Raw genomic sequence first — 16180 nt, 5'->3', positions numbered from 1 at the left:
ATGCATGCACACACAAACACAGGATTTCCAATGCAGATTGTGATCTGAGAAGAAGCTTTGAATAATGTGAAACATATCCTCACATGTAGTTTTCCCCGTTAGCTTCTTGCAGAACAGAATGTGCTCATTAAATTCGTAGATGTTGCTGTATCACACAAACACATCAGTTGATTCTCCAACTGCAGAGAAAATAGACCGGAATTATAATTTTTTCACCACTTGATCAACAATATCAACGCCCATGTCATCCATCCTACGGCACACTGTGTCATTTGACAATGGTACAGTCTTCAGTTCATCAGCTGCTGTCAATCATAGTTTCTGAGGATACCAGAAAAGGATAATGTGCATTTCAATGCAGTTCAATGCACATGCACTGAAATTAAGTAAAAATATAGGTCTATACATTTAAAATTACCAGATGTTTCACACCAGTGACCTCAGTAAATGTTTTCCTGCCTATTAAGATTTAAATAACGTGAACATATATTTTTTTGTAATATTTTTCCCAATATTTTTTTACTTTTTAAAATCTTCCCATGTACACCCTAGGGACTGCCCACTTACCCCTAGAGGTATGCGTAGCTCCTGTTGGGAAACACTGACTTAAAGGTCCTGAACAGTCATTCTGAAAAGTAATTTTCCTCTCATGGCTAAATACCAGGGAAGTTTGAAAAGACAGGCTGAGTGGGTCGGGAGCTTATATTCATGAGCTTGCAGTGACTGACAGCTCTTTGAAATGCCTATGTCAAGCAACTTGGATGTAGTGTTGCAGTAAAATCATCTCAAGCTAATTTGGTGATAGGGTAAAGCAAACATGATTTGGACTTTTTATGACCTTTAAAAAAATAGCAGATTTTTCACCTAGTTGGCTCAGGATTCGTACTAGGGACTGTTCGGTTACTGGCCCAAATCTATTATCCGCTAGGCTACCTGCCACCTCTGTGACATTAGCATGTTTCTTTTTATTTATTTACTTAACTAGGCAAGTCAGTTAAGAACAAATTCTTATTTACAATGACAGCCTACCGGGGAACAGTGGGTTAACTGCCTTGTTCAGAGGCAGAACAACAGATTTGTACCTTGTCAGCTCGGGGATTCGATCCAGAGACCTTTAGATTACTCTAACCACTAGGTTACCTGCTGCCCCGGTATTTCTGTGTGATACCAACTCCTCCCTGTATCCCCGTGATGTCATAATATTTATTTACGATGTCAACGCCTCTATTTGACAAACATGTGTCCCAGAGAAATCGTCATGTTTCTGACATGGCATGGCAAGCACACCTGATACAGAGTTCTCAGTGACATCAACACATCTCGTGAGCACATCAAAGCAAATCCGCCCAAAATCTAATTTACAAAAACATTTTTTTAATGCACAGCAAATCTGCTCTCTAAAACACCATTTGTGCATTTCAGTGCAGTGGAGAACCTTATGGGGCTATGGAAACAACATAGAGTGGGAGAGTGATGGACAGAAAAAACTAGAAGCAATTCAATAGTGTTGAATGCTTAGTATTCATGGGTGAATACTTAGCCTAGCTAGCCAGTAACTAGCTAACATCAGACACAGATGAAATGGGAAACATATAAGTATCTTTCCCAAAGATGAATAGGGCAACATTTTATTTATATTTGCTGACACCCTACTGTCACATTTTGGCACTAGTATTAGCTATCTAGCTTTATAAACCATGCCCCTCTGCAAACACACCTTCTCCGATATTGGTTACAAGGCGGTACTTATTTACCATCATGATAACATTGGTGTTTTGCATAATCTGAAAGTTGATTGCATTCGATTTGGAACTGGTCTACCTCCCGGGCGAGAGCCACGTGCACTGTTCAAAGCCCACCGTGAAGTTGTTTCAAAACAAAAGTGACATTATTAACCATGTGTAGTAAAAGATGTGTTTTCCCATGCAAATGAGATCGCTTTTGAAAACACTTTATCTTCTTTCCCAATGAAAATTCCAACATTTACTTAGGGAAAATGGTTCTGGACATGGGGGAGGGGACCAGTAACTTTATGATCAAACTTTATCAATGTAGCAAAAGCTTAGTTTCTTAGTTTGATCATCATACTTTCATCTGGTTTCTTTCAAATATCATACAATTTCATGAAAAACATGATTTGGACTTTTCATGACCATCAAAAAAATAGAGTTGATGTGACTTTTTGTTTAGTTTTTAGTCGGTACCACATAAACATTTGAAGTAATAATGACTTTCATTGATTTTGAGTTCAACTTACTAGAAGTATATGAGTAAGGTAACACTGGCCAATTTGCTGTGAAGGTCATTAAGCCTATTTCAATCCACTCCAGACCCGTGCTGGTTTCTGTGATGTCGGGTACTCGAAAGAAAATAAAAAATTCATATTACGAATTCCCGGTTGAGGTTTTGATAAGGTGAGCAGTCATGTCACAATAAAACCCATCATATTAAAAGCCTTGCGTCCATAGCTAACTAACTAGCTAAATAAGATGAACTCTGGCAAACAACCTATTTCTTGTTGCTCCTGGGACGTCTGGTAGGCTTATTGTAAATGTACACGCACAAGGTTAGCTAGCTAGCTAACTTGTTAGTTAAAGTTGCAATATGTACCTTTTTGGGCATCCTGACCAAATTCATATAGAAATGTGTGTTATAGATCTGTCATTCTCAATGAAAGCAAGTCTAAGAAGTGGTAGATCTGTTCAATGGGCACTATTTCTATGCTTCCTGTTCTCAAGTTTCATTTTGGCATCTTTTACTTTCAGTTTTGTACACCAGCTTCAAACAGCTGAAAGTACAATATTTTGGGTTATGGAAAATATATTTCACAGCGGTTAAGATGGTACAATGATTCTCTATACCATACTTACTTGTTTAGTCACATAAACTGAAATGAGTTGCTGCCTTTGCTGCCCCAAACTTTGTTTAAACTCAGTCTATCTAGGGCTCTATACAATCCATATCGCGGAAATTCAGCGTTACAGCGTGATTGAATTCAGAGGGAACCTTGCAGAATAGGAAATTCGCTTTACATTTCTAGCTCGCTGTTTGTAATGCTTCAGCGATACAGATTGAAGAGAGCCCCTAGTTACTAGCGGTTGATGAGTGTGAGAACAACTTGTATGCAAGTTCAAATAGAGGTAGTTAGCTACTTTCAATTCAACTCATCAGTTTGTTGACTCTTGGCTGGTGGCAAATCGACTGTCATTCATTGTGTTTGTGTTGTGAACATTATTTAGCAGTTTTCAAGTTCACCGCTTGAGGGTGCTGCAAACTGATTTTGGAGCAATGGGATCTTTTTTCTTCAGGAAAGCCATATTCTATTACAGTGCACCTCTACCCTCTGGCTGATTCCTATATACACACATCAATCTGTTTAGATAATTATAACCTATTTATGAACCAACACCAGGAATTCTCTCTCTTAGTTACAGTATGTGTAACTTTTTCATGATGGGCTTCCTTTAGATATGAAAATCAAAGGCTCCCCCCTGCCTCCTCTTTACTCTCTCCCCCCATCCCTTCTACCTTCCCTTCAACTGCTTTTGCTTTCTGGGAACCAGTATGGGAGTTGAGAGATGTGGATTGTGGGTTGTGTAAAGGCTCAGCTGTGCTAGCCTCCACCCATTTAAAGGGATTGAGCTAATGTTCTGCCTCATTAAAGCCCACACTGAGTCCTCAGAGGGAGAACCCACCCTGCCTAGTCTGCTGAATTGTATGTGGCATAGAAAGTGCTCACCATCCAATGGAGGGAGGAGACATGTCACTGACTGCCTTCATTAATCTTTGCATCTCCAAAACAAAGGTGGCATCTCACACTGCACCCTATTCCCTACACTCAGAAAAAATGCTGGGTTTAAAACAACCCAATTTAGTTTTTTTTGTTGATAAACCAGCAATAGGTAAATATTGGACAGACCACATGCTGATTTATTTTGGGTTGTGTGGGTTTTTGGGATTACCCAAACATAGGTCAATTTAACCATCAGCTGGGTCTTTCTGAATGTTTGACGCTGTAGCAAAAGTACACTTCCTCAAAATAGTCTGAATTAATCTAAGATAATTCATTCTGATCTTTTTTGGAGGCGTTTTGGTGGAAATGTTACATTTCCATTAAGATGTTTGGTGCAGTATTTCTCAAGTGAAGAAATGTGCAAGAAAACGAGTCACCTGTCTTTGAATGACAACAAACACTTCATTGAAGAATCCCTACTAATGACTTATCACTGACGAAGGGGCGTAGTCTTCAGCTACTGAACTTCGACTAGCCTCAAGAAAAAAAAATGTTTGCTCGAACAGCCGGAAAAAAACTGCCTAACGTTCCCGAATACCAAAACTAACAAAAATAACCCAGCAGTTTTAAAGAAAACAACCCAACTAAGTGACCCATTAGTTTGGCCATATTTGGGTCCCATTAGGACCCAAATATGGCTCTGGTCAAAAGTAGGGCACTATATAGGGGATTGGGTACCATTTAGGAGGCATCAACACACTCATGTGCATGCACTCATCCTTCTGCTCCCCTACAGAATATTGTCTAATTTTGTGATTTATGGGCCCTCGATCTCTTAGCTCCCGACCCCTCCCCGATCCACCCCAGCTGCTGGTTAAGTTTTCTATTTAATAAATGAATGGAAGACAAGAAGAGATGGATGGGAAGGGGAGAAAGATAGGGAGGAGGAAACGGTCACAGAGGTGAATAAATACCACTATTATATATCTGGCATGTTATATAAACTAGCATTCTATATATTATATATATTACAAAATGTATCTGTTTGTGAGTATGGTTTACTACTACTGTAGTTGAGATATTCGCAGGCATTTTTGACATTGAAATGCATAGCCTACATTTGTCACATAAATAAATTCCAACATCTCCCCTCTCTCTCTGTCTTCCGACTTCTCATGTACTTTTTCTCTCTTACTTCCTACCCCCTCCCCCTGTGTGCAGTAGGCTGTGGGAGTGAGAGCGAGGGAGGTATACAGAAGTCTATTGAGAGCAGGCTGCTGCTGACTCAGCCCAGGCCACTGCATTCGTCTATCTGCACTGCAGTGCCGTTTTCCCCCCGTCCTCTTTACTTCCCTCTCCTCACTCATTCAGTGGGCTACTTTAAAACACACACACACGCACCCTCATCTCAGTTCACACTACTGCACCACACAGCACACCACACATGCTGTGCTACTTGAGGTACTTTCCTTTTAATACAGGTATGGCCAGCTAGTGGTTAGATCCACCACTGACCTTGCTGTGATATCAGATTCAAATGACTAGGCTTTACACCTGTTGTCTACGAAGCATGTGACAAGTAACATTTGATTTGATTATAATGTTCTGGTGTTGCCTAAATGCTATTTTATCATTTCTATACTGTGTATTGTGCTAGTGATCTTCTTTACTTCATACCCAGCTCTTACTTTGCAGCTCAATGTTCAATACAGTGATATTATTATAAGGCCCAGTGCAGTCAAAATCATGATTTTCTTGTGTTCTATATATATTTCCACACAATGAGTTTGGAATAATACTGTGATTTTATTTTTTTCAATTTTAAGTGAAAACAACCACAACAAGGTACTTTAATTTCCCCCCAGAGATGATTTGATATTGAGATAAAAACGGCTGCATTGGACCTTTAAAGTCTTTGATGAAAAATTATATTTCATTATATTCTAGAAAAAAAGACACCACTATGAAGCATAACTGGAAGGCTGCTTTATTGTTTGGGAATAGATTCGTGCTCAAATGAAGACAATCTTTCACTGATTCTCACTTAAAGTCCCAAGTGATTGTGCAACACACGGTCCTTTCTCTGACTGTATTAGTGGCAAGAGATAACGACAGTCAAAAAGCTTTAAAGAAAAACAACAACAAATCGGCAAAAAATACTAAATAACAGATCTCAGTCATGCTAACAAAATAAAGGCTACATAAATCAATTCATAAATCCACAACAGAATTGAACCCAAGTCTAAAACAGAAGGCAAGCTCTCTTACCAGGTAAATGATCATCGAACAGAATACAAAGAGCATTTGTACTAGATGACTCTATGTGATGTTAATTCAGTTGATCTAGTCTAGGTGACGTTGTTTCCGAGTTTATTGGTTATTTTTGAAATGTTTTGGCAATCCATGGTTTTTGTCGTGCTTCATTTTGATTCGCTAAACCCATGGGTTTGGAGATATCCTCTTTCAAATAAATAATTCAAGTCTAAATAGGCTGCTAAAAGGCACATGCCATTAAAAGATATTGCACCAAGAAACAAACACAGACAAGAAAGACAATAAAACTTGAAATGATCGGATACATCGTTCAAAAAATAACAACCAAATGAAATGTTAAATCCAAACTGCACTGGTGTGTGTTTAGGGTGAACATGGAGGAAGGTCAGAGCTGAAACGATCAAAATGCTGTCACACTAGGCGACCTGAGGCTCAGGATACTGGGGCATACTGACCTGCCAGCACCAGCTTGTATCAGGATAGAAAGTGTGTGTGTACAGTACAGTACGTATGTGTATGTGTGTTTATATTCAGTGGGAAGAGATAGATGAAGTTGTGGGCAAGACATCTTCACACATGTACAAAAGGGTGTGCTGGTAGTGCAATCCTCTCACCAACGCAGGCTACACAATCCTCAGCAAGCAGCCAATACAATACCATGCATTGTATGCTGGTCCCCAGTACATTGAGATCCTGGGCAGGCCAGAGTTTTGGTCATTCACTGAACATATTGCACGCAAAAATTAAACGTGAGCTATTACAGTCTGTGGTACTGCATTGTCCTTAATACAAGGAGTGGAAGAGAGAATTGAGCACATAGTTCTAATATATATATATATTAGAACTATATGTATATGTAGTATAGCTCTATATATGTATTAATTTATATAGAGATTTTCATATAGTTTTTGCTATTTAATATTGATTTGTTTAGTTACTTCCTTCTTTAATGTGAAAAGTGACTCCAAAAATCTACTCCATCTAACAAATGTGTCACAGTCTAACAAGTGTGACAAAGTGTGTCAGCTGGAAGCCATTCTTTTATGGGTATCATATTTCTTATTAGATTAATAGCAGTCATTTTGTAAGTATTTCTTTATTTACAAAAAAAGGCGCATGTGCATGCACGCATAAAATGATATATTACATTATTTATAGTCTATTAAAAAGTTCATTCGTTACTTTTCAGCAATTTGTGCCATTTATAACATAGCCTGAACTGTAGATTTATTTTTTTATAGATTTTTTTCAAATGGATGTATGTAATATTTTTTATTTGTTCTGTTTACACATCTATACATGTATATCCTTGATGGGCATGGAGAAAAAATGGAAGGCAGTAGCTTTTATGCTTGTCATTCAGAGTTTTATTTGGTTCAAGTGAACACCCACAATGATTTTGGAGCTCTCATGCAGCAACTGGACTATAAAACTTGAGAAGGGGATTTATTAATTAATAGGAAGTGACATCACTGCACACCAGAACGTGCAAAAGCTTGGGTGTAGTACCTTTAGTATTTTTATTAGGATCCACATTAGCTGTTGCCAAGGCAGCAGTGACTCTTCCTGGGGTCTGCTCTGTTCATTATTTGGTATTTGTTACGTGGTATGCTTTCTACGTAAGTGGAGTGAATGGCTGATGAGGGGTTTTGGAGCACATTTTTCACAAATATTGTATTATGGGGCCTACTCTCCATTGCTCACATACTGTTTGCCTCTGACAGAATTTAGTGTGCTGCTCAAACAAACAAATCCATATTACCTCTCATGACATCTCCTCACAGGGGTCCTAAGTACCTCTGATTGCTTTTGGGTTGAGCAGTATTATTGTTATATTTTATTTAGACCTGACCTAAGTCCAAAGCTACAAAACCACAAATATAATCCACTACCTTTTCAAACACTGCCCTTACAAGCGAGCAAAATGTTGTCGTTTCAAGAGATGCTTCTTGCCCTATATTTCGAAATGTTTTTTTAAGGATGGCCTCTGACAGACTGACTGCCTGAGCTATTGCCAGCCGAGACCATTGTCCAACAGCGTGGCATAATATCACACCAAATCACAGGAAAATGCGTTTTCATAAGTACTCTCATCATCACTTTCACTTGCAATTAGTTGCAGAGCTCATTATAATACATCTGTAATATCTCCTGAGATTAAGGGGTGAACTCTTCAAGCATTGCGTATATTTCTAGGGTCTCTCGGTCTAACAATGACAGCGAAGAACAGAAGAGGCAGCAGGGGGGCACTGTTCACCCACTCCCATTCCAAGGACAAAGGGTGACCATGAGTAACAAGGCAGGTCTCTTTGGCTTCTCCTCCTATAATTAACCCTATACACCAATTTATATTTCTCTCTCATTTCCTAGCCCAATATTAACTCCCTCGTAGTTATGTCGGAAAATACATGTTAAAATGATATAAACTAGTAAACCATCACAACATGTACAAATGAATCAGCACATGGTAAAGAAATAAAACACAGCAGTTATTGGAAACAAACACAACATTCTTTCCTCACTCAAACCTTGTAGAACAGTCTAAATTGGCCTTAGAGAAAAATCTGAAATCAAAACTAGCTTGCTACACCTGTCAATTCCCTACCAACGTAGACACTCCCACAATGCCCTCGTCCAACACAAAAACAAAGGCAGATGGCATGGTCAATTAGGTAAGTGATATTGCTGCATACAAATGATAAATATAAGCTTTTTAAGATTTACATTATAATTGTTTTCTCTTAAAACAATCCACCAAATACACACAGACATCCAATCCCATCTCTTCTGCATCCCATAGCAGCAATACAATTAGTTTGCATTTCTCCTAATAAAATCCACAACGTTGGTATTCATTCGACACAAAGTTTCTCATCATAATACAAATGATTTACTTCTAACTTTGAATTTTTGACAGTGGACAACCTCAAACCTATAATCGAGCCACTGTTGTGTTCTGAGTATTAGTGTCTTGTGGACTATGATTATTCATGCAAGATTTCTGATCAAAACATGCCATCATGCAAGTAATTACTATGCACTGAACAAGCACAATTATTTATGTATTTGTTTGGAAATCTGACTGAGTAAATGTAAGCCCTTGGCCCAAGATAACTCCTTAATAAACAGCCCCTTAACCAATCGATGTGAAAGCCCATGTAGAAAAAGCCTTTTGATGTGGATATAACAAAGATAGAATGAGAAGAAGAGTTAAGTGAAAATGTTTGTTGTTTTTGTTTTGTACCTTTTTGCTTTTTTTTGCCACTCAAATGATGTGGAGATACAAGTATATTCAGCATTAACAAACCAAATAAAAAAACCTTACATTAGGCTACTCTGGGTCTTTGTTATTCTCTTCTCAGCCGTTCTTCTGTTTCTTCATACAGAGTGATAATGTCCATAAATGTCCTCCATGAATGTCTAAATTAAATGATACAGAGGCCCTTCTGGCTGCTTTTGGAAGATGATTCTTCAAGTCCAGCAGTATTTCCATGTTTTTCCTGCATAGCACTGTATTTCCATGGGAATCCATTGCTGGCGGGAATCCCACACATTAAATCCCTTATCAGCGTTTCTCATTCATTCCTCTTAGTGAAGAGTTCTGTTCCTTATGTGTAGTCCACTATCTGCCCTTTTGCAAACAAAGACATTTCTTCCATATTTTGTCTGTTTTTCATTCCCTTTTGTTAAGATCAGTGGTCTAGATGCAACAATGTCAGACAGTCTGGTTTTTTAGATTAAATCAAGTTCAAGTGTCTTCAAGCTGTAAGAGACTGAGCTGCTTCACTCTGCATCAATAGTATGAAGTCTGTAAACAAAATTATTAATATTATTATTTTTCTTACTTGCAAATGAAATAATCTGTACATCTGTGGATTAGATGGTTTCCTCTCGCTTTGTTTGAAGTTATATTATTATAATAATTATTACTGTTATTATTATTACGATATTCTAACACTTAGATTCCCTGACGGCTTTTTGGTTTCTGGCCTCCTTCTTCCCTCCCTTTCCTTCGTTCTCATCCTGTTTTTCCTTGTCAGGTTTGGTTACACTGTCATAGGAGGGGAGAGAGGCAGTGGAGGGCGTGCCCTCCTTCTTTTCCTTTTCCGGATTCGTCCCCCCATTCTTCACATTATTGTTACTGGCAGGTCTGCGCTTGCGTTTGAAGCCGCGTCTAGCCAGGTAGTTTCGGTAGGCCTGCTGTATGATTTTGGCCGACACGTCCTCCTGCTTGCGCCTCAGAGTAGTGGTAATGGGTTCATAAGACACTTTGGACGGGTTCGCCGCAATAAAGCGTTGTTCCATTTGATCCCTCAGCATGTCCAGCTCTCCGGTATCGCCTAGTACCCGTTTGGTGAATGCAAACAGAATGTCGAGGCAGTGTATCCGGTCCCCGCTCACCATGGGCAAGTCCATGGAGATCAGCTCGATGGTGTTGGGCTTTGGAACACGGAGCGGGTGCTCGAGGTAGTCTGCAAAGTCTCCAAGCTTGCCATAGGTGATGAACTGCGAGGCGTCTGGGTCGAACTTCTCCCATATTTCGTAGAAGGTCGTGAAGTCGTCTTCGCTGAGCGGGTCGGCACTCTCTTCAGTCGCAACGCCGAAGTTCTCAAGGATAATGGCAATGTACATGTTGACCACGATTAGGAAGGAGACGATAATATACATGACAAAAAAGAAAATCCCAACTGAGGGGTTGCCGCAGTCACCCGTATTTGGTGCACCTGGGTTCTCCAGTTGTGGGTCACAGTCTGGTGGGTAGTTGAGGATGGGTAACAACAAACCGTCCCAGCCGGCAGACGTAGTGATCATAAACAGGCAGATCATGCTGTTGCCAAATGTCTCAAAGTTGTACATGTCGTCGATTCCTGCCCCATGCTTGACATAGCCAAAGTTAGACATGCCAAAGATAGAGAAGATGAACATAACCAGGAAGAGTAACAACCCGATGTTGAACAGGGCAGGAAGTGACATCATCAGAGCAAACAGTAAAGTCCGAATGCCCTTGGCCCCTTTGATCAGACGCAGGATTCTGCCGATTCGGGCCAGTCGGATCACCCTGAAGAGGGTTGGAGAGACAAAGTACTTCTCAATGATATCTGCGAGGAACATGCCTGGATAGAGAAGCACACAGAGAAAGAAGAGGATATGGAGAAATGTATGATTGTTGATATGTTCTGCAATCTTTTTAGTATGTTTCCTTTAAACCATAACATTCTGTCATACATATATTTCTCTAATAATAATAATATAAACTGTCCTGTGACTGGTAGGCCACTAGGGGGAGAAGTTAACACATGATCTCACTTTCCCAGGCCACAAATTTCATAATAATGTGATACTTCTAGACACATGATTTTTGATAGAAAATAGAGCAAACCATTTCTAGTACTTTGAATTAAAACAGCAATTCAGGTTCTAGCACACAAATACCAGGCATATAAGACAATAAAGGGATGAAATCACTACTGACCAACAATTGAGAGAATGACCACGACCACGTCAAAGATGTTCCACCCAATGGTGAAGTAGTAGTGCCGAAGGGCAAAGAGCTTTAACACAAACTCAGTAGTAAAAATAACAATAAAGACAAAGTTGACCCAGTAGAGGATGTTGTCAGTTTCTTCTGACTGATCGTCCGTCTCCACCATCATGGTCACCATGTTGAGGCAGATCAACATCATAATAGATATATCAAACACCTGCTGCGTTACGAAGTCAAATACCAGGCCCTGAAAGTTATTCTGAGAGAAAATAGAGAAAAGAATGGAGGATGGATAAAGAAACGTTAGTAGGTTGAACAAATTAAAGCGAGGCACATTTGGTAAGGGGACATTCTGGAAGGTCTGTTTGTTAGTAAAGTTTCTTTTTCAACATGTCTTTTGAATGTTACCATAATGAGAAAACACCTAATTTACGCATCCCCCAAAGTAGCCATTGGGTAAAAGGAAGAGACTCACCAATGGTCTTGGTATAGGTTTTTGTGGTTTTTTTGAGCCAAGTTTTTTCATGGCAGTGTGGTATTTCTTCTGCTCCTCTGTCATGAATATATCCTGACCTCCAAAGTAAAGGGACACAAGAAAACATCTGGTTACAACCTTGTTGAGCCAAATAATGTGGGAACTTGTTCTTAACCTTCACTGAACAAAACTATAAATGCAACATGTAAAGTGTTGGTCCCATGTTTCATGAGCTGAAAGAAAATATCCCAGAAATGTTCCATACATAATTTCTCTCAGATTTTGCATACAAATTTGTTTACATCCCCGTTAGTGAGCATTTTTCCTTTGCCAAGATAATCCATTCACCTGACAGGTGTGGCCTATCATGAAGCTGATAAAACAGTATGATCATTACGCTGATGCATTTTGTGCTGAGGACAATAAAAGGCCACTCTAAAATGTGCAGTTTTGTCACACAACGCCACAGATGTTTCAAGTTTTGAGGGAGTGCACAATTGGCATGGTGACTGCAGGAATGTCCACCAGAGCTGTTTCCAGATAATTGAATGTTAATTTCTCTACCATAAGCCGCTTCCAATTTCATTTTAGAGAATTTAGCAGTACGTCCAACCGGCCTCACAACCCAGGCCACGTGTATGGTGACATGTGTGAAAGCATTTTGCTGATGTCAACATTGTGAACAGAGTGCCTAATGGCAGAGGTGGGAGTATGGTATGGGCAGGCATAAGCTACAGACAATGAAGCATTTTATCGATGGCAGTTTGAATGCACAGAGATACTGTGACGAAATCCTGCGCCCATTGGGAGGCCCATTTCTTGAAAGGTATCTGTGACCAACAGATGCATATCTGTGAAATCCATAGATTTGGGCCTAATGAGTTTATTTGAAATGACTGATTTCCTCTCTTTGAAATTGTTGCATGTTGCGTTTATATTTTTGTTCAGTATAGTTTTATCTTATTAACAGGTCCAAGGAATTTTCTTGCTCACACATAATATGCACGTACATTTATGCACACCCAGTCACACAGTATGCAATCAAACCAAATCAAATGTTATTGGTCACATACACATGGTTAGCAGATGTTAATGTGAGTGTAGCGAAATGCTTGTGAAAAAGCATGGCTGCTAATTTGTTTATCTTATATCCTATTGCCTAGTCCCCTTACATAATCTACCGCTGTCACTCCAGCATTCCTGCACATTATAAATATGGTATTGGAACTGACGTTTGAAAAATATTTCCTGCATATAGTATGCTTACTTACGTATTTCATAATACCCTTTTTTCTCCCCAATTTCATGGTACTCAATTGGTAGTTACAGTATTGTCTCATCGCTGCAACTCCCATACGGACTAGGGAGAGGCAACAGCTGTGTGTCCTCCGAAACACAACCCAACCAAGCCACACTGCCTGCTTAACCCAGAAGCCAGACACACCGATGTGTCAGAAGAAACATTGTACACCTGGCGACCATGTCAACCCACCACCCGCTCGCTAGAGCGCAATGGAACAAGGACATCCCTGCCGGCCAAACCCTCCCCTAACCCGGACGAAGCTGGGCCAATTGTGCGCCGCCCCATGGGTCTCCCGGTCGCGGCCGGCTGCGACAGAGCCTGGATCGAACCAGGATCTCTAGTGGCACAGCCTTAGACCATTGCGCCACTCGGGAGGCCTTCATATTTCTTGTTCTTATTTCATGTCTTTTTTTCTAGTAATACATTGTTATTGATTATTGCATTGTTGGGTTTTGAGTGTGCAAGAAAGGCATTTCACTGTACTTGTGTATGTGACATTAAAACCTGAAACTTGAATAAGAAAAAGAGGTCTTATCTTTTTCTTTTGCTGGTTAAAGTTGTCAATGATGACACCAATGAAGAGATTGAGGGTAAAGAAAGAGCCAAAGATGATGAAGGCAACAAAGTAGATATACATGTAGATGTTGTCTTCATAGATCGGCTGATCCTCCACCTACAGAGAGCAGGAAAAAGACATTCAAGCTCCAAACTCTCCCTCATTACATTCCACTTTGTGGGTTCAAATGTCCCTTTCCAAACAAGTTAGTATTGGTAGGTTCTTCTGGAACATGTTACATCTGTTCACACAATACCAACCACCAAACAAAAGGAAGACAAATCTCAAGTGTCAGGCTTACCTTCCGAGAATCAATGGCAGCATACATTATGTCCATCCAGCCTTTAAACGTGGCCTGTGAGAAAGGGGATATATAGAGTTGTGAGGAAAAGGGGGAAAGAAAAGTGAGGAAGAAGAATTAAGGTTAAGCAGAAATAGAGGAAATTAGGATGAGGTGTTGAAAAGGAAGGAGGAAAATTACAAGATGAAGGACATAGAGGTACAGTAGGAAGCCAATGACTGAAAAAAATATGATTATTGACTTCTGCAGTCTAAGTACCGTTCAACATTGACCTTCTCCAAAGTGGGAGGGGCAAGGAGCCAAAGGAGTGAAAAGTCAGAACATCAATAGTGTCATGAAGCTATCCCTCTAGCAGAGATGTGACACCACCCCTCTCCTGTCAGGAGGGGGCAGCGTTATGACTTTAACACCCAGTCATAAATTCCGTGCAGAGACACCTCTCCTTGACCATGCAGTATGGAGAGAGAGTTTCACAGTAAGATAAAGGGATTCTCCCGCCCAATTCTACTACATCCCAGAATTTGAGAGTTGAACAATATTCCTATTTTGGAGAATGTGTAAAAGGTCGGTGGAGAAGCCAGCTATGACCCTGTCCATTTTGTTTCATGTTTGTGACCTCATGAAAGACAATACAGCCACATTACCCTAACTCTGTTAATATGGGTTCCTCAGTTATGAGGCTTGCTGGATAAAATTAATGTTGGATAAAATGTTTAACGAAGTATAAGAATACTTTTGAAAAGATAACATTGTGATTAAGTCCTCTAAAATTAAAATGGTGTGTTTTAACGGTAACTCGTATCTAACCAGTGGCTACGCCCAAGTGAATAGACATTGGTTGGAAATGATGAACCAACCCCTTTTCTACATTTCTATAAAAGCCCTGTGACCCAAAGTCACCTCAGTTCCAAATACTAAAAAGGGCTAAGTCTAATTTCAACTCTCCAGGCCAGAAAATGTGAGAGCTTGCTCCACACGTGAAATGGTATGAGCTCTGAACTATTGATCACTCAAGAAGACGTGAGTCCTAGATTACAGCCTAACAGACTGCAGCTGGAAAGGTAGCAAATCTAGTAAGAACATTGACCGACGCAGATGAACATCTCACTCCACGATGACCCGGCAGAATCAACAAAGGACAATGGCGACCTCGACTGGGCAAACCAGAGCCTCACATCACTAGCTCAATCGTAAATACTGATTACATTCCTTTATCCAAAAGAGTGATTGTTAAAGTGCATATATATTCATATTTATGCAAGAATAGCTTCCCATGTTAGATAGAGACCCATGTTCCTTTGTACCCTTTTCCTCTCTGAATCTCTCATGTTATAACCAAACTGTTTTTGTTTAGTCCACTAGGGATGGTATTTACTGTATAATGTTATTATGTATTGTATATTCTGTAATTGTTTAATTAGATAGTAAATAAATAATTGAGCCAATTTGTGTATGGATGATTCATAGTAAAGGCTGGGTTCGTACAGATAACCAAGACTTTTATGGCGTTCAGATGAGGCTGATGGAAGGTAAAGAATAATACATGACTGATTGACTACTATTGATATAAAAGATTTGGGAGATAGCCGCTCTATATAAACAAACTCTTCTGTGGTGCCCCAGGTTATTAACGAGTTAATTGTTGCATGGTTTAATTCAATCACGTAATCAATCAAATGTTAGGTAATCGATTTCCTAAAATAGCTTGTCATCACATTAAGGAAGTCAGAGACACGACTGTAGGAAAGACCTTGTACTTACCACTTGAAGAAGTGCCAGGTATCCTGCAGCCACATTGTCAAAGTTAATCTTGACATTCTTCCATCTGACCTCACTGTAATTTGCGTTGATTAGTGCAAAGCACTCTGTCTTGTTGTTGACGACGTCCGGTTTAAAGTTCTCCTCTGAGGTCTCGTTGAAGCAGTAGTAATACTTCCCTGCAAACAGGTTGACCCCCATGATACTGAAGATGAGCCAGAAGATGAGGCACACCAGCAGCACATTCATGATGGAGGGGATGGCTCCCACCAAGGCATTCACCACCACCTACACA

The 16180-nt window shown here is 39.8% G+C and overlaps 1 protein-coding gene across 3 annotated transcripts in view; it reads right to left on the bottom strand.

Moving 5' to 3' along the window:
* Nucleotides 1-5697: 5697 nt before the first annotated feature.
* LOC109895278 (sodium channel protein type 8 subunit alpha) overlaps nt 5698-16180 on the bottom strand; it is a 117033-nt gene continuing 106550 nt past the window's right edge. For all 3 annotated transcript variants that reach the window (XM_031822881.1, XM_031822875.1, XM_031822877.1), the window contains 6 exons: nt 15889-16173; nt 14128-14181; nt 13806-13943; nt 11968-12072; nt 11481-11751; nt 5698-11121 (listed from right to left, as the gene is read on the bottom strand). In XM_031822881.1, coding sequence (XP_031678741.1) covers nt 9959-11121; nt 11481-11751; nt 11968-12072; nt 13806-13943; nt 14128-14181; nt 15889-16173 — 2016 coding nt within the window. In that variant the 3' untranslated portion in view covers nt 5698-9958. The remainder of the gene's footprint in view (nt 11122-11480; nt 11752-11967; nt 12073-13805; nt 13944-14127; nt 14182-15888; nt 16174-16180) is intronic.

The sequence above is a fragment of the Oncorhynchus kisutch genome, linkage group LG1 (genome assembly GCF_002021735.2).
Source record: "Oncorhynchus kisutch isolate 150728-3 linkage group LG1, Okis_V2, whole genome shotgun sequence".
In the NCBI taxonomy this organism is placed as follows: domain Eukaryota; kingdom Metazoa; phylum Chordata; class Actinopteri; order Salmoniformes; family Salmonidae; genus Oncorhynchus; species Oncorhynchus kisutch.
Note: the sequence above shows the minus strand (reverse complement) of the source record. Positions and strands in the feature narration are given on the sequence as shown.